The sequence below is a fragment of the Bombus pascuorum genome, chromosome 3 (genome assembly GCF_905332965.1).
Source record: "Bombus pascuorum chromosome 3, iyBomPasc1.1, whole genome shotgun sequence".
Lineage (NCBI taxonomy): Eukaryota > Metazoa > Arthropoda > Insecta > Hymenoptera > Apidae > Bombus > Bombus pascuorum.
This window is the reverse complement of record NC_083490.1, coordinates 7,979,366-7,998,876: the sequence shown is the minus strand read 5'-3', so window position 1 is coordinate 7,998,876 and position 19,511 is coordinate 7,979,366. Positions and strand designations below refer to the sequence as shown.

The 19,511-nt window shown below is 38.7% G+C and overlaps 1 protein-coding gene across 2 annotated transcripts in view; it reads left to right on the top strand.

The window, feature by feature from the left end:
* Positions 1-19,511, top strand: part of LOC132905453 (E3 ubiquitin-protein ligase MIB1) — a 350,215-nt gene that overhangs the window by 114,509 nt on the left and 216,195 nt on the right. Inside the window, exon 10 of one of the 2 annotated variants that reach the window (XM_060956752.1) lies at positions 13,077-13,152. The exons of the other annotated variant lie outside the window; for it this stretch is intronic. Coding sequence (XP_060812735.1) covers positions 13,077-13,137 — 61 coding nt within the window. The 3' untranslated portion in view covers positions 13,138-13,152. Of the gene's footprint in view, positions 1-13,076; positions 13,153-19,511 lie in introns of those variants that run through there. 2 annotated transcript variants of the gene reach the window in all.

The window sequence follows — 19,511 nt, the reverse complement described above, 5'->3', positions numbered from 1 at the left end:
CAAATTTATTTTCCCGGACTTTCTTTTCAAATCGTAATTTTCTCACTAAAAAGAGGAAAATAATACTTGCCAAACTGGTTCGCGTAGAATGAAACGCGACGTAAATAATCACAAAATATGGACCACGATCGGACACAGTTTCAGTCGTGCCGATCTAAACTATTTCCCATCAGTTGTAACGTACGCAGTATAGATACGGCTAGATAATTCTATGCATTTTGCTGTATCGAAATAGCGCGTCGATGATGTTCCACACGACGAGTTCATTAAGTTTGATGGTCAAACCATTGCCAACGAATCGATTTAATCGTCGTAATATCACTTTCGTGCTACACAGTAATCATCGGCCTGAAAAGTGATATCAACGTACATTATGCTCGATCCTATATGCATCGCGAATTATATCGCTGTTATGTTGAAATCATTTTAAAGCCCGTGAAGAACCTGCTGTTGAGCCGCTGCCATGGCAATATCAATGTATCGTATTAATTCTATACATCTGACGGATTTAATATACGTTCCTATCATTATGACAAAATCAGTATAGCGTTATTGATTGTACGATCCGAGCGCAGGTATTCAGATAATCAAAGCTGCGTAACTAATTAAATTACAATTTTCCTAAGCTTCGAACGAAGTTCATTTTAAATCTTAGGCACGAGTGAATTAAATTCGATTTATTGGGATCAGGTTCAACGATCATCGAAATTAATTGCCTACAAATTATCCGTGAACCCGATTACCTGTTTGATCGATCTTATATTCAAAGTAGCCTTCATCTTCTGTTTAAAATGGATATATGTTGTATATAGATCGTAGGTATTTAAGCAAATTCATATTCACATTCATGAACAGAACATAAAAAATAGGTCCTATATTTTACATATTTTTGCATGATGGTTGCGTCCTATAAATTTATGCATTTTTAAATTTATCATAAATTCAAAGTAAACGAAAATAAAAAGAAATCTTGTTATATATCTTAATTCGAATAAGCGTGTGTTATTTTGTTCAAGGTAAAATTAATATTTAATTTAATGCTGTTAATATTAAAAAATATTCTTTGGAAAACATGAAATCCGAAGACTATACTTCGTATGTTAGATAACTCATTTTTCTATTTTAGATCGTACGAATTAAATTCGACACGTTGTCAATTAACATTACATTTAGAAATTTAATGTTAATCGACATTTCATTCAACGTTCCTTTCTTTCGTATTTGTTCGAATAAGTCGATTGAACGTCGGTCAAACTTTAACCTTTGGACACAGGAGACGGATGATTTTGATCCAACAATAATGGCGGAACAGTAACAAAATCGAAGGATCCAAATTCTTATCTAGTTAAAGCATGATATTCACGCGTTAATCTAAAGCTTTTTTAAAAAATTTTATATACATTTTTAATTATTTAGAAGACATATTATATATATTTTATATACACTAACTTAATGGAAATTTTATGTCAAATCATAGATACGTTGGACGTTATGTTATTCTGTTTCAACATCTCTATGCTATTAATTACTATTCAGATTCAATTTAGCCAATACATATTTCATCAGGCAAACGCATTTCAAATATCTATTATACACTACCGTAAACACGGAGCGTGTAACATAATGACTTTCGGTTGTGAAGCGAATTTTGGTTAGCAAACCGCTTCCATGCGATTGCAAGCAAATAGTAAATTCGATTATACAAATTCAAAGATGAATATACAGGATGTGTTCCGCAAAGGATGGATAGCACGACCAAGAATCAGACGATTAAACATAGAAAATTGAATCGAAGATGTATGATACATGCTTAGTACGAACACTTTTTTTTGTAAATCTGCGTTTGAAATTGTTTGAAAATATTTTGTTGGACGACGAATTTGTTATACTATCGATTTCTGATATGTCCATTTTCTATTCGTGGTTGATAGCACGTGCAATTATTTATTGCTCGAGTTAAATTCTGTGAATACATTTTACCTCAGAAATGGTCCTTTAATCTTTATATTTCGTCGAAATACGAAACCAATCTGAAAATGTATATAGAAGTTATAAGATATTTATTGCAAACATATCGTACGTAGTAGCTAAAATAATAGCTCGATGGTATATTTAGTATTTACGATAATTTCATTAAAAATATCAAACACTTTGATAATCTTTGCGAAGTGTGCGTTTGCAATAAGTGTCTTGTAACTTCTATATATGTACAGACATTTTCCGATTCGCTTCAGACTATGCCATTATGATCCTAATTCTGATGCTAATAGAATTTCAAAATGTCTCGTAACACGAGCTGCTTATTTGCCAAATCGGTTATCTCTACAAAACGAACAGTACAGGAAACTGATGAAATTATGTAAAATAAATGTCGATCAAATGTTCTGGTACGGAAATTTCAAAAAATCCAAAAAATTGAGTTACCCACTTTGACCTGCGAACGGTTCGCATATTTTTAAAAATATTTCTAAAAATGTTCGAATACTTTCGTAAACAACGATGATATACAAGTAACGAAACGTCAAAAACAGTTCAAAGAAACGAGAAGGTTTTTCTTTCCAATGAGCAAGGAAAGAGCAGAGGACAGATTGTTGTACGCCATCTGGAACCGATATATTCACAGCCGAATCGCGGCAAGCAAAGTTTGCGTGGACTACAATGTAGCAAGCTGTTCGCAATGACAGTGGTTTCCTGGATAATTATAATAGTTTACACTTTAGCAAACCATTCTGTGTTACGGTAGCTACGCCCGCGCCTTTCCCCTCTCTCTTCGACTTGCATGCACCAACGCACGCACACTCCCACACACACACACGGTATAATACAGCCCTGCAATGCCACTGCTATCGCAATATATACTCACATTTGCACGGCTCTGTAAATACACATTATAATGACAGGCGACCGCCGCTGTATTGTCCTCGTCCAACCGACACATTTCACGTCTAACGATTTTGAAAAACGTTTCCCTTCTTGTTCAAGGAAACGAAGTTGACGGTGTTGATCGCACAGGTCGTCTTCATTGAAGTGGAACGAATGTTTGAGGCGGATGACACGGGGAATGGCGATAATAACGCCGCTGTCGCGGTGCAATAATTTCCCAACCGTGCTTTAGGAGAAACTATGATAGCCGGCTAACTGTAAAATATTAATGCGTCGGCGAACTGGGATTTCTGCAGTGTCGTATCAAAACCACGGCTAAAAGCTTCTCCGGGACCGTTTCTGTCCATTTCCGGGTGATTAATCGGCGCGAAGATGCGGCCTCTTCCTTTGCATCGATTTGCGTTCGTTATTGTATTTCTGCTTGTGTTTGCTTTTTAATGGGCCGTTAGTGATGCAGAAAGTAAAGATAGGAGTGGCAGACTCTTTTCTTTTTTATTTTTTATTTTTCTTCTAGACTTCACAACGGAGTTGGGGGATGTAAAGTACAGTCGATATTAAGTAGGAATAGTTAGGTGGCATAACCGTACAGTAAAGAGATATTTATTTTTACGTTGGAAATATATACTCGCTTGTCGATTAATAAATTGGTAGTACGTTTTATAAATCCAACTTTATCGAGATTGTTTCACGTTGATGTAAAAGCTTAGATGGATATTGTACTTGAAAGATTATCGTAATTGTACAATTTTTATAGTTGCATAAAATTATAATTATCTTAATAATCTCCATGAATTATGAAAATTACGCTTATAAAAATTATTTTCTCTCAGAAATTTACAACGGTTCAGTAAACGTATTTGTAGCTTGTTTACTAGATAAAGCTAAAATCGAATAATGTATTTTGCATCTGATCATAGGATGTACCTACGTATTTTAATTTCATTTCTGACGCGTATTCGGTATTAAATTTAGGGATATAATTAATAATACATTCGATAAGCTGCTAATAAATATTTCGGAATATCGGGATTCGAATAAATCACATAAAATACGCTTACAGTAATATATGTAATTTAACGAATGGAAGTTTACCAAATGCAAGTTAAAAAGTAACATCAAATATAAATTTCCTCTTTCATAACTTTCTCTCCCTCTCTCTGTCGCTCGTTTTCTCTCTGCAGAATTTATAGTTTTGTAAAAATCATACGCAGTTTAACGAAAAAATTCCAATAAATTCCATGGCCATCGTGGCATCGTATAAAGCAAAATAGAAGAAAAATTCAGGTGGAAGGTAACACCGTTCCATAAAGAGTTTCAAAAACATCCTGTTAAAAGTGGCCGAGCGAACTTCTATTTTCCAGGCCAAAAGCGAGGCAAATAAGATTTCATCGCCGCGATGCTTCATCCAAAGAGTCCCCGGAGGATTTTTTATCTTTTCTTTCTTTTTTTTTTTTTTTGCCTTTCGCGGGCCACGAAGAATTAAGATGTCTACCGGTAACATAATTACAAAAGTTTTACGTCGGCCGACCGACGTAATATCGTTCCGGCGTCCCGTTCCGCGGCGAGTAATCGGATTAGCATAAATAAGCCGTTACCAATTCGTGGTTTACAGTTATTGCGAGCGTGTAGCGGCATTATGCCCCAATAAAATCGTTGCTGCTGATTCGGTTACCCGCGTTTCTCGCCGGAGGAAAAGTATAATATTCCCAGGGCTTATCTCTCAGATACACGGAGTTGCACACGCCGGGCCCGAGTCAAGAATATTTAATGGAGCGTGGAGCAGCGTCGAGAATCGCAAATAAATTTCGCCGCGAGTTTATCGTCTGTGAAAATATACCTTCGATTCCTCTCAATTTCACGGAACCCTCGGGGAGATTTCCCGGTTTTTCTTTCCTCTCTCTCTCTCACCTCTTTCCTCTTTTTTTGTTCTGCTTTTTCTCTTAGGTTTTAATTTTTAAAAAATTTTTTAAACGGCTCTCTTTCCCGGCCGAACTTCCCTCGTTACGCGAATGTGCCTCTTTGTTTTTCGGAATTCAATCGGTTTCTTCGCTGTTCTCTCTTCTCTATTCGTCGTGGCAATTGGTCCCGTTTTGCTTCGCGCGTACAGCTCTAGAACGGTTTATCGTAAAATCGACGTAGAAATGGTCATTTATGATGATTTTATATCCAAACTTTGTACCGTTTTGAAGTTGTATTTCAGTTCTGTCTGACATATCGACATATTGTGCGAATCACATCGTCGTTCGTGTGCCGAGTTTTCTTTGACATTTATTGACGTTTATTTTGTTTTTGATATTATTACGCAGCCCGAACAAAATGAAATATTATTCAGCAGCTTCTACGGAAGAGCGGACATGCCAAGCTACCTAAAGGAGGCGTATAAGATATTAAAAGACTAGAACATTAACTTCAAATTCTTTGCAAAGTAATGTAAAATTTTAATACGCGGACATAGCAGCCATTCAAATACTATCGCTCCTGCCTTCCTCGAGGCTGCAAAACCGATGCATCGACTCTATCGAAAAGTTCGTTACTTCTAAAGCAAAGTCAGCGTTCGCGTTTCCACCACGGCAGAAAGAGTTACATTTCGTTCAATCCCTAACAACAAACAAACGAAGAAGAAGCGGAAGAAAGGAAACCAGAAAATTCAGTGAAATACACATAGAATCCAAGTGAGTAGACATTGCCGGAACAGGAGTTACGTGGAATTTGTCGATTCCGTCGGAAGTCATGTCGCTTCCATTCGTCCCCATCAAGTTTTTCTTTGCCGCGTAAACGGGTCTGGTCGCGAAGAATTGTCCGCGACCAACAATCAGTTCCAAACAGAGAATGCTTTCTTCGCGAATTCGTACGCATGGCGGACCCGCGGCCAAGCGCACAATGGCTTGTGGCTCGCTTCCTCTTTGCAGAAACTTGTCGTCGTCGCGCGGTTTCCTCGCTCCGCGCTCGCGTGCACATTTCTCTGGCCGAATCCTGGCAAAACATCGCGGCGTCTCGCTAAGCTCGGCGACGTCTACGCGCGCCAGTTTTCTGTTTTCACGGAACTACTTCCCCGGAAGAGCTTCTTGTCTCATTTTTCCCCACGCCGACTTCTTTTCCCTCGGCTCCACTTCTTTCTCGTTTCTTCTAGCCGCCTTCTCACTTCCGCGCCGCCATCTTACACGAAAGTTGTTCAACTCCGAGCCGCGAGTATGACACGAACGTATCCAGCGTACAATATCGTTCACAAGTATCAACCGGCGCTTTGGTTGATTCGTAACGACCACGGGAATTTCACCGAGACGTAGAAATTAGTCATGAATTAGTCGTATAAAATCGTACATTTCAGGTTCCAGGCGTAGAAACGTCTAATCGACGAAATTGTATAACTGGACTGCAGGTCGCGTAGCTCTTAGCTTGGTACCGTTCTTTAAATCTCGGGTACATATTTGGCGATATTAATGTACGTATCGCTTTCCAAATAATGATATTTGGAAATTGATACGGTTTATCGAGAACTATGTACGAAGAGGTGACTGTTATGCGTTATAAATTAATACTATTTATTAGTATTTGCCGGCTGAAACTCCATCGCGCAAACACTCACCGGTATTGTGCGTTATTCGCGAGTAATTATTATTTGCAGCGGTTCGCCAAGGTATTTACGCTTACTGTTGAACATTTTTACGTTCATATTCTTCGTACTACACGAAACATTTGGAATTTTTGTTTGCCGCTATAACGTTCATATTGATAAAATCTGTAACCAATCCGTGTTGGAAAGCTCGATCTTCCTTCTTGCATGACACTCGTTTTGTAACGTTCTCCGATGCAAATATGCACCGGCATATATAAAGATTTTGTTCGCGTATAATCTTCAAATAGACCGAACGATAAACGACTACCACGCTTCAAAGTCGATTAAAATTTCAACATCGTTGATTAACGAGAAGTGCGTTTGAAGGACTGAAACACATCTTGTCGAAAATAAACAAGTGTTGGTGTATTTTTCAGAGTTAGTGTACGTTCCATGGAAATGCACATGGAATGCTTTCTGCCCTCAACTTCCTGTCGAGTTCTCTGTCTTATCCTTCGCGTTCTTCTCTTCTTCTTTTTTCCCGTTTCTCTTCATACATTGGCTGGATGTTGGCTAGTTTCTTCTTGGTATTTCGAATGCGAGTCGCGTGGTCGTTGACGCGAGAAACTCGACGAAACCGCAAGCAGAAAACGGTAGTACGACTGGTGTAAAGTTGAACACGCGGAGAGGATTCTGTTTCCGCGCGGTCACGGCTCTCCTTTTGTGCGAAGTAGCGCGCGCGTCTCTCGTGGAAACTGCTTCAGCTTCGCTTGATGGGTTTATTGTTCGCTACGGCGACGAGAGTCGCGGAAAAGTAGAGAAATTTTGGCCGTTTCGTCTTCACCGGTGTATGGTCTCTGTGTTCCTTCGAGGCTTGCCGAGGTGTTACGGCTAGATGGATTTCGTTGCAAACACGCGAGCTGCCTTGTGTAACGTGAAAAGGTGAATTAACCGTTTGAGTGATCGCGTTGCTCGCATTCTATGTCGAAATGTACCGCCGAATCGACCTGGCAAATCCAACTGGCGCACGGTACGCTTGGTTTCTATTGCACTGTGTTCATGTTACCGTTTGTTCGTTTGTATTAGTAATATATTTCGCGTGTTTCGAATTTACTTAAAACTCAGAAATAAATTTTGTTGTGCTGTATTTCATGCGTGATTTTGCCGAAAAAGATGAAAGAAGACAGCGACGTATAACGAAAATATGAATTTATTTAAGTATCTAAATATCCAAAGCCGCTGCCTCGACTATCGATACGATACACGCCTGTACTTTTCTACCAAAGTCGTTTTAGAAGGCTGTGAAGATTTCCGAATCGATACTATGAAATGGAAAGTTACTGCCTATAAAAATAACCGCGTTTCAGAATATCTACTTTGATCGAAATTTACTTTGATTAAATGCTGTATAAAAATTCTAGAATTTAATTGGCGTATGCATATGATATATATGTATGTACAACGTAGGTACATATATCTCATACAAGTTTCTTCCGCGTAATATTTCTTATAGTTTCCCGTGTTTTCTATCGTCTACCAATAGTTGAAGTTACGTCATATAAACTGTTACGCTATAACGATCAAACATTGCACATTGAGCGAAGAAAAACAGAGACGTTGCGAAGAAAATGATACAATAGTTCTCTTCAGTTTCGGAACGGTAAATGGAACGCGTCAATTATAAAATTAGCCTCGTATATGGCTTGAACAGTTTCTGTAATTGCGTGACGTCATGCAACTACATTCGCAAGTTCTTTGTATGCCACGTATACCGTGCGCGTTATCTAGTTTCCATCGATATGTGTCGATTTTGTTGGCAGATCTGACGTGACGTCGAGAGTCGTTTAGTCGGTATGTCGTTACCGATCCGCGAGTTCTTGCGGAATCGCGCGATGTTTATCCACGTGCTTCGAACGTCAGAACCTCTCACGAACTGTCGTGGGTATCGTCACGAAGGCGGCTGGCTTACCGAACTTCCATTTCGCGAAACTTGCCGGGACTTGCAGCGGCAGAAACGCTGTAAGGGACGGAAAGGGGCAAAGGACAACAGGGGAACTTAGGAGACGACAGTACAGCCGGCAGTTCCGCACGCTGCTTCCTCGAAACTTACTTTTCCTCTTCCTCCCTCCCTTTCTTCCTTCTCGCTTCGCTTCTGTTCTCAGCTTGCTCTTCGTCTGGTTTACGTATGGCCTCGTTTGCAAACGGCGAACAATACGGCTTGTTGACTACTTTCGAAACGAAAATGCTGTTTGTCGCGAGCTTTTTCGAAAAGATCCTAAGAATTCCGGCACTTTTGTTTCCCTTTCTGCTATCTCGCGAAGAAAATTACGTGGTACAATATGATAACTAGATTGCGAATTCTTATGGGATATTTTTATGGTATTTTCATGCAACGAATTTAGAATCGTGCTTGGTTGCTTGTAGACTATAAGGATCAAAAGTTCCCTACTTTGGATATTTTATACACGTTCGTACGTTTGCATCTTTAAATTTTTGCATAAATGCAGAAGAATTCGTAGCTTAATGGCCGTATTATACTTTACATCGTGTTTGATAAACGTCCATCGCGAGGAAAATTAGATACACCCACGTTGGTAGGAATTCGTGTTGTTAATTGGAAGCTGGATGCTAATAATATTTATTTTTCTACAGTGAATCTGATAACGATAAATTAGGTTGTGATAATCAGCTAGTTTCGTCGTTTTCGTGTCAAGAATGAATTAACAGAGTTTAGTGGTAATTTTAGCGAATATTTTTATAACCACATTTTATTATTGCAACAAACGCGTAATGAATTATACGAGAGTTTCGTTACTAAGTGGTACCATAAAAATTCATTACGTGTCAAAGTTTATCCTTGGATTTTAATAAGGTTTTTAAATTGCCGCTAAATTTTAAATAAAAATATCCAAGAAAAAAGGGGTGGGGGAGATATTAGAACGAAGATGATGCTACGTAAAAATGACGAATTTCAACTCGTTAGCTTCATAGCTTGTAACGATCGAATTTGGACGTTCTCGCGACACGCAGCGCACGAAATTAGCAGCGAAAATGCAATAAAACTTCGATCGGGCGTGCTTTCGCGGTAAGCAGAATTAACATTGGATTATTATCAAAATCCGTAATTAGACAGCGGGAAATTGCATCGGTGACGTTGCAGCTGCGTATACCAATAAATTGTTTAAAAAAGTTTCATCAGGTGGCGGGTCATGATGGGTGGTGCATGTGCAGCCACATTTTAACGAATATGCCTCGTGTATTGGCATGTGTACACAGTTAACGAGTCTGGATTTGTGCAATTACGAGTTCTGTACGTCCGGCAATTTGATCGCGCGCGATCGTCCAAATTACCTCGAAATGGCGCGCAGAACTAACCAGCTAATTTACATATAAATCGCGCAACATCCAGAATACGCGACATCTTTTGCAGTTTGCGTGCGGTTTATTTAAATGTTTCACCATGTGAACACGGCTTGTTGTCTTCGAGGCGCGATTGACAAATATTTTTCGAATAATATTAACTGCGTGCGCTTTGCCCGTGCTTGACTAACAGTTTAGTTTTACTTTGCGCTCTATGTACCGTGTATACGATTATGTAACGTATTGTGTGAAAAATATCGTATATGGGTGACGATGAAATTATTCTTACGATTCTTATCTTTATTTTATCATACGTTTGGTGAATCAAAGGTTAGTTTGTTTATTATACGTTTTACTTCGAACGAATTTTGCACGTATTTCTTTCCCAAAGATAAAGTTTAATCTAAAATCTTCGTCGTGAATAAGTATCGGCGTACAAAAATCGTGGAAGTTTATTTCAGAAGCAATTACTTCTTTGTTCTACTCGTTTAGATAGGAAACTATCTTTTGATCAGAGGGTTTCGTTTAAAGGGTACGGGTAATAAAATAAATTATCTGTGCTATAATTATAGTGGAATTTTTCGATTTGATAAGATACGTTAAATATACTTGCACGTTTGTTTCTTGCAAATTGTTCGACAATAATAAAAATATAAACTATCGAGGTAGAATTTGGCGATGAAAAATACGTGGAAAGCGGAAAGGGACAAAGGGAAAAGTCGATATTGGCGTGACGTTTGTTTCGAAAAGGATTTCTGATCCTCTATTTTCGTACGTGAGCAGGTTTTTCTGCTTTCTGATCGAGTCGATGAGAAAATAGCAATTTCGTCGTTTGGACGTTGATGGAACGCGTGAAGAGGTCAGTGGGACTTAAGCCACGATTACTTGGTTTGATAGATTGGCAGAGGTGTTATAATTGTTTTCCTAATGGCTTTCTTCTCGATGCTTTTTCTGTTGCCTTTTGGGAACATCACGTGTTCGATAATTCGAAGAAATAAGAGAAAGGGAGAAAGGAATTAATTTTCCTTTTGTCCATTAGGATAAATGTTGGCCACTTTTTCTCTCTCATGATATTTCGTTTATCGCATCAACTTGGATCTTCTGTGTACTCTTTGATTTATGTGTTGCTTTACCAGTTATTCCGTTACAATCGAAGTATATGTTTTCATCATCTTTTGGTAATTCAATTCAATTATTAAAAGAAAATTTAACACGAAAAAATATGTAGTACGAGTTGCGTCTCTTTTCTAACAGTATTTACGGGAATAATAATCGGGTAATCGAAAGAAGACCATCTTTCAGGGATAAAATGTCTTTTGTAAATTTTCTTTAGACAAGATGATAAAATCGTACGGAAGATTCGTACAACTGAATGTATCCTGTACGATTAAATTAATTAGAAATAAGCTAATATTTACACGTGTCAGAGCGATGAGAGCGCAAGTACAAGTGTTGGGAATTCGCACGAGATTCCATCATTCTGGATAATCTAAAGCTGAATAATTCTCACCTCTTAGCTAGTACATACAAAATATTTGAACGCGTCGGTTGTGATTCGCGTGGTGCTTGAAGCGAAGGAACACGAGCTCGTACGATTTAGGAATCCGGCGAAAATATAACATCGCGGATGGATCTAGGACGTGCGCGAGGAAGTGGCTCTAGAAATAAGTGTTTAACCTCGATCCTTGCCATATCCGACTATTCTAAATCCAGTATGCAAGTGGAGTAGATAGCTGATAGGAGATAGCAGATAGCGAGGTGCAGCCTTGCATGCATTCACCTGCGACGGGGCATTCGTGGCAAGGAGAAACGAGACAGACGCTCGATGTAGCTTGAATGGACACGAAATAGGTCGAGTCCATGTTACCTACGCGCGTCGTTTCAAGGAGAAAGATTTGCAATCTTTTTCCGATCCTCGAGCCTCTGTCGTATTCCTCGAAAGTTTCGAGCTATGCTTCTCTGATGTTTGTTTCTCCGTCAATCAAACGATTGCCAGAAACTGTGGTAATAATTACGCCGAGTTTCCTTCTTTCTTGACGATTCGTTTAGTTGTGGATTTTTTTACAATTCATATTGGCGGGGAAAAAATGCGGAGCTTCGTTGTTTTAGTATTTCGTTAATTCGTCAAGAATAACGGATATCGTAGAGAAGTTCGTTAGGCGAATCAGAAATACAAGGGAAAGATTGCATAGTTTGGAAGAAATTGCTTGCACAGTGCTATAAGTAATTTGATTCCTTTAACGATTATAGGAAGAATGTTAGGTAAATCCTTGATGCAATGTTAAAACACGAGTTTTATAATAAAAATTGATTGTTACGTGATTAGGGATTTATGTAATTTCAATATTTCCTTCTCCGTGATACTCTGATAAGAAGAGAAACTAAATATCAGAAATAGATTTTCGTTAATATCCTGAATCAAGTAACATGAAATTCAGTTTTCGTTGATAGAAAGCAAATGTGGAGAAACATACAATGTTATCGTATCAGAATTACTACAATTAATCGTTATATATTATACAGTTTACATTTCTAAATACGAAACTTAATCTCGTCGCTAATAATTACGTAGTGTTTGTAGTTTCATGATTACGCGGTGTTAAATATCGATATCTATCTATCTAGACTCGAAAAGCAATTCATACAGATTCCTTGCTGAAAATTTCAAAACAAGTATGTTCAAGAAATATTCGAGTATCGTTCCAATACGTTGACATTAACGTGGCAGTGTCATAAAACCTGATTACCTTCTATCTCATCACGCGCGAGTCGCGACAAAAAAATGCACTTAAGGCTGCTCCTTTCCGTGAAAGTTCGGAAGAAAAGAAAGAAGTCGGGCAGATGCGAAGAAAAGAAAATTAGACGGGTATAGAGAGAGGCTAAAGTCGAGGAAGTCGTGATCCGAAAAACATTGGTTCGATCCTCGTCGCTTAAGGTTGGAAGTTTGGCAATGGCCCGGGCTTAAATTGAGCTTTACATTATTTTGAGGTGAAACGGGGCTGCATTGGGAACAGCGAGCTTGTTTCGGCCAGATTGCCCGGCTTTGCAACGATGGAAATACCGAGAGAGTCCTGATGTCGATTGCTGTTTCCGCGATAGGACGAACGAAAGCATCCGGCTGCATCTGAAATACGATTGCAGATTGGATTAAAGACAAGACTTTCCTTGTAGAATCGCCACTACGCGGGGATTTCGTTGGAAATAGACTAAAGGATTTAGTCTTATCGATACGGCCAAGACGATTCTAACGTAGCTTCTTTTCTTTATTTTGTTGCAGGTATGTCCCCAAAATTTCGCTTCTCATTGGTGTTCTTCGGTGTTGGTACGTATTTATTTGACATATAATATGCATCGTGTATAGCGTTCAACTATGGAGAGAGGCAGTACGTATTAGAGAAGAAATTCGTAGAAGATGAATATATTGAATTACTTTGTGAATGCAATGATGAGTATAATCAAATTAGAATTACCGTTGGAATTTCACATTGCTTTTCTCTTCGAACTTTGAGTAATTTTAAATTTGATCTACTTAAAATAAACTTTAGGAGATAGTAACGTTCATAATTTTAGATTCGATTAATAAATTTTAGATTCGAGTTAGACAGACTCGTCAGGAAATTAAATTAGCGCGAGAAAAAGTTCCTATAATATCACATTGGGTAGTAATATCAATGGTTTCTGTATTAAATCATGAGGCATTCGTTCATTACCCTTTCACAAAGTAATGAGAAAATTACCGTGAAATAGTTGATGGTGAAACACTATGGCTGTTTGCAAACGTTTCACGCGCGCCTGTTACCGCCGCGAAAAGACATAAAATCACTTGAAATTTTACATAATTATTTTCCCGGCTAAAAGTTTGATAATAGGGTATTATTAAAACAATTTTCCAAAGGATATGTTGTACAGTAGTAAAACTGCTATTTTTTGTACGTTACAATAGTCCCTTTTGTTCCTTCTAAAGAAAATATATTTCAATTTTTAAAGAACAAATATTACCTTTTCTCTTTAAAAGAGGGACGTATTTTCCATAAATAGAATGGCTATTCTATGTAGTAAATAATACCCCTTTTATTCTTTTTAAAGAGAGAATGTTGAAATTTTTAAAGCAAAGTGTGTTTTATACATTTTTAATCAAGGGACATTAATAGCAACCTATTTTCAAGCTGGTCAATAATTTGGAATTAACAATATGTTTATTTTTAATTTTTTACTTTTGTGCAATAACAAATTTTTTAATTAATACACCGCAAAAGCTACTAAAGTTCTATTTTCAGAAACATTTTTGATCAGTGTCCTGTACCTTTATTTTCTAAAAGGAAAAAAAGGAAAGATGTTTTTTTCAGTTGATTCCTTGTTATGGTACAAGAGTTGCGCAGTAAAAATGCATTTGAGGTGTTCGATAACGTTCATCTACACCTTAGCATTCCGATAGACTTAATAGCAGACTTAGCGATGGACTTACATCGCTTGTCACACGAAATCCTGAATTACTATTCAACTCTCGGCTTCAATAAGCTTGATTGATGGATCGATGCTTCAAGCCAATGAAAATCTCTTATATCCTCGTTATTTCATGTGAAAAACTTTCTCAGTCCCTTTTACCTGATGCATTTTAAACGATTTACGCTAAAGACCCGTCGCATTTGTCAGATAAAGTCACCGACTGAATTATGCAACATTGATATTGCTGTCATTTTTATTACTTGCAAAGTAGTAAGTTGTCTACGTTTTGTTCCACTTTGTGAATATCCATTCTCCTTTCGTATTCCTCATTAAAACATCCAAAGTTATCATCGATTATGATATTCGGCGGATAAAACGAACGTATAAGTTCCATCTCTTTAATTACATTACGTCGTAGAAACATAAAATTGCTGAAACGTCAGCAGTCTGCTTACAAGCAGCGGTACGTGTTCCTGGATTCGGTGAACGCAAAGGCAATCATTAGCCCTGCTGTATTTTTCATAGGTCGAAAGATATCTCGGATTTCAAAAAATATGAAAACATTCCTATATACGTTTCAACGTTATATTAAGCATTCTCTCAGAACATTGCGATTACTTTTTATTCGATGAAAGGGGAGCAAGATCGAAATAGAAAAATTCAAAGATCGCACGAGGATTAAAGCGAAACGCAGCGGCAGCTATGGAACCACAATTTCCATTTAGTGACTGCTCGAATGCTTTCCTGGAAATCAGCCACACCTCCGAATAACGAACTTCGAACATCTTCGTTCGACGATGAATCAAATAGGCAGAAACGCTGGCCAGACCGCAACAGTCCACTGTGAAATTAAAAATTCGAGCAACGATGGACGACAGCGTTTCTTCTCGGTTAATACGGCGTCATAGATAGCGGACGATCGTTGATGGTAGAAGCGAAACGAGCGAGTTGGAGGGCGGTGGCTGCGGTCGCCGGCATTAGGGATTTTAGGGAGGCTTTACGGGACGATGCAATGGGGGAAAGGGTGCACAGGGCCAGCACGGGATTTTGGTTGGGGTTGGACCGAGCTTGCACTGTTCACGGCGATTAATTCATTGCCGCTTCCCGCATCCCACCGCAAACCGCCTTTTGGCCCCACTCAACCCTCTCGCGTCCTCTTCTTTGACCCTCGTCTCTCCCACTTCCGTTGTCTCGCTTATCGTCCACCATCTAGCGTCCTTTCCCCCGCCGGAGTATCGTCGGATGGAACCTGTGTTGCTTTGCCTAATCGCGTGGAAACGGCCCTCGGAACGATGCTTGTCCGATCTTTGACGAGACGTCGTTCAACATCTGTAGATTTAGGGAATCGTTGATTCTCGCCCGAGAATGCTTTTAGCGGTTAGTTCTGATGGACTGCGGTTAACGGTCCCATTAGTGATGCTGATTTATTTTTTTTGTCTTCGTAAGGTAATTCGCCGAATTAACGTAAGTTTGTACTCGAAGATTACAGGTGAGAAAACTGAGAATTTTTATGTAAATTTATACTTTACGTATAGAATTTCTTGTATCTACCGAATATTACAACGGTATTTTATTTTGTATATTTCATATATTTTTGTACATGGGTGGATTTCGTACTTACTCGCATCTTCAATTTCCTATAAATGCATGAAAATCCGCAGTCTAACGAGCCACATTCCCTGTTCTTGGTAGGGAAGCGGTTTTAAAATACAGTACGTTGCGTTTCCTATATTACCTAAGGCTACCTTTTCATTTGGCTTACGTCCTTAACACGATATTTCTCATCCCCTTTTTTGATTTGATCAATTTCGCAGTTGCGAAGTGTATCATTTTTAATAACATTATTATTAATTTAACGAAATTCAACAAGCGTATACTGCCCTTTGATCTTCGTTATGTTCACTGACAGTATTCTCATCGCACCCGTTATGTATAAAACTTGTTCCTTTTTTACCATCGATGACAATTGTTTAATGTCTCTAGCCACGCAAATCTAACATAAAACGCACCTTGAGCTAATCGATTAAACGACTACAGTCGGATCTCATCGACGATACCGTAGAATCGAACTGAACCAGAATCCAAGCTAGGATAGTTGATTTTCTGAAAGAAAATTTTTCACGATACCTTGGAGTGTCATATATTTAAGTCGGCCTTTCAGCTTGGAGAAAATAGTAAAAGAAGGACGCGAGACGCTTGTACGCGTAGTATTTGGGATGATATCAAATGGAAACTGTCCGAGATCGATGAACGCAATCGTCTCCGAGTTACACGCTTACGATCGCGTAAGCGTAACCCGGCGGGAATTTGAAATGCAAAACGGAAATGCGAGGTGGATGCGACCGTATGGCACCGCGTGGGATTTCCTGCGGTCGTGGCAACGATATGGCCGCTCGTGGACCCTCTATGGATCGTTAGGTATTTTTCAGCCACCGTTTTGGGAATCGTTCGCTTTCCTCCTGCAATCCTATCGCGCCACGACTTTGACAAAGAGCCCTCGTTTTGACAACGGTTTTTCCCCGGGCCGTATGGCACCCAGTCCTTTCAGCTTCGTTTTAGCGTAATCCCTGATTCGTTCGCGAATCGACGTTAGTTTTCCATTTACGCTACATTTAGAGAATTTTTCACTCGTTCGTGAATCGACGTTAGTTTTTCATTTACGTTACGTTTAAACAGTCTTCGATGAATATTTTTTTTAAGTGATTTGAATTATATTAATTATAGAAGAAACGATTATCAATCGTTAAAAATGTGGACAATTTAGATAATGGTACGTTTCAATGCTATATATTTGAAGGTTTCCATTTTTTAATTCCACGATGGTATTTTTGAAATAATTTCAGTGTATTTTGGGGGAGGAGCTTTTTAATGAAAAATGAGTTTGCTGTTTCGCAGTTTGTTATTCCACTCGCGTTTCTTTGTATTTGTTTTACGTGATTTTTCATCTTTTAAAGTTCAATTTTTGTAGAATGCTGTTTTTCACTAGATGACATTTATCGGTATTTAAATAAAGAGAAATTTACGTATAACCAGCTCAGCTTCCAATCGTTTGATCACGTATCTTCCCAGCTGCTAGCGTATCCGGGATAACTCGTACAAATAGGATAGAGTTAAATTTTGTGTTGTCACGTTTTGTATCTGCTAATAATTCAGCTGGAGCCAAAATATTCGTTGAATACAAATATATATAAAATACCTATAATATAATCCTCGCTACGAGTCTCTTCAGGCCGTCGAGCGAGTCGGACGTGTAAACTGAGCACCGTTCCGTTACAGCTTGTGTGGTTTGCTGCGCAAGTGCTTGTCGCGAAATAATTGTTTGGATATATTTTCAAATTAATTACAATTATAGACAGTGACGATGTTTTCTGATGAACAGTAAGCTTCATTCGTGGATAGCGTAAAACACACGAAGTTTTCAGTTGAACGAATCAACAAATTCAACGAAGACTCTTACGCGGAGCGTATTATTCTCGACTAAGGAACAAGCAATTGTTATAGATGCGATCGAAGACGTTCTATCGTGGAATTTACAAAGCCAGTGGCTAAAGTAGTTTTCCCTGATTTGTCTTTAAAAATTTGTCTCTTATATTTAAACTTTCTTTTGCCCGTCACTGTAGTAACAAAAATCTACTATTATTAGTACAAATCCTACTGGTATATACTGTTTATCCTCAGGTGATAATTAGTGATGGTGCCCACAAGAAATACTCTTGATTTCCAACAAAAAGTTTATTAATCTATCAGCAAGCAATAGTCAACAATTTACGATCAACAATTAACGATTAACGATGAACTAACAATAGTCGATAATCTCGTGTCTCTAATTGTGTTTGCTAACTATGGCAACCTTTCGCACTTCGCAGCTCAGGGCAGAATGAATCTTTGGTCCGAAACCAAACGGATTCTTTCTTTACGCGTTTATTAGATGTTCGCGACGGTTACCACGAATGCATTCTTCCGAATATTCGGCGAAGGAACCGTAGGGATGTCGATGGTACGTTAGGCTTGTCGGCCTTACGCTTTGAAGGTATAGCGCTTTGCGTCGCGAAGCCGTTGAAAAATTCCGTGGTGGAGTGTCGCCACAGTCTGATAAAATTCTGAAATTCACAGAATTTCGACATTGATCGGCAACGTTCCGGATAGCAGTGAATGCAGAAAAATCTTTGTTTCTCCCTCGAAACGTAGTATTATCTTGAAGCTCGGTTTACGCTTGCTCCGGGGGAAGATATTTTTTAACGCCATATCCGTCAGTCGTATTATTCGAGGGAGAGTTTGTAGATGGCGCGGGTTGATGGAGCGCGCGGCATGACCAAATCAAAAGAGAGGGATTTCCGGTAATTTCCGCAGCCTAAAACGTTTCCGCGAATGGTGACAGATATCATGGAATAGCGACAGCGGGCGGACGCGAGTTTCCTAAGGCTCTGATTTCTATGAACCGTGATTTATCGCATTTCAAGAACCTCTTCCGACAGTTTAACGATGCCGTGATTCGAGCGCAGGAAACTGGATTCGCTTCGAAATATCGATCTCCGTTTCTCTCTCATCTACTCGGCTCTGCTTCGCTCCGCTTTGCTCAGCTTCGCTCTGCCTTTCGGGGCGAAGACTCTCTTAATCTTAACTCGCGAACGTGCCTCTCGATTCAGTTTTTTACATCCTGTTTCACGTCGTTTACCCGTGATTTATGATCCTTGATAATTATCATCGTGCTGCACGAATGACGTATGATTTCCATATTTCGTTGTTTAATAAACTTGTTCGGCCGGCCGAAGCTCGTGGCTCTGGTTTGATTGATTTTCTGGCTCACCGAGGCGATCGTGGTTTGGTTAAATCGGTTCTTCCTTTTTTTTTTTTTTTTCGTCTAGCAGGATAAGGCGTTCGAGTCTGCCAGGATTTCACATCTTGAAATTCAATCTCGTTCTTTGCACAGGATAATGAAACTTGTACTCTATGGACACTATTTGTCTGTATAAAGCGAAAAAATGAGAAAATGTCGTGTACTTTAAGTTCAGTAAGAGAAAATATCACAAATGAGAAAATATTCCGCTCTTTGTACCATTAGGTTATACTCGGCAAAACTGTATCTCTCCATAAAACTTTCGACTTTCATCTCTGATATGACACTTCGTTTAGTCGATAAAGAAAATCAGTGGAAATAGATTTATTCAAAAATTGATTTGAAAGTATACGTATGTGTATATGTACGTATACGTGTACATAGAAAGCTTTGTGTGTATAAAAATTCTCAGTGTAGAAATAATTTTAT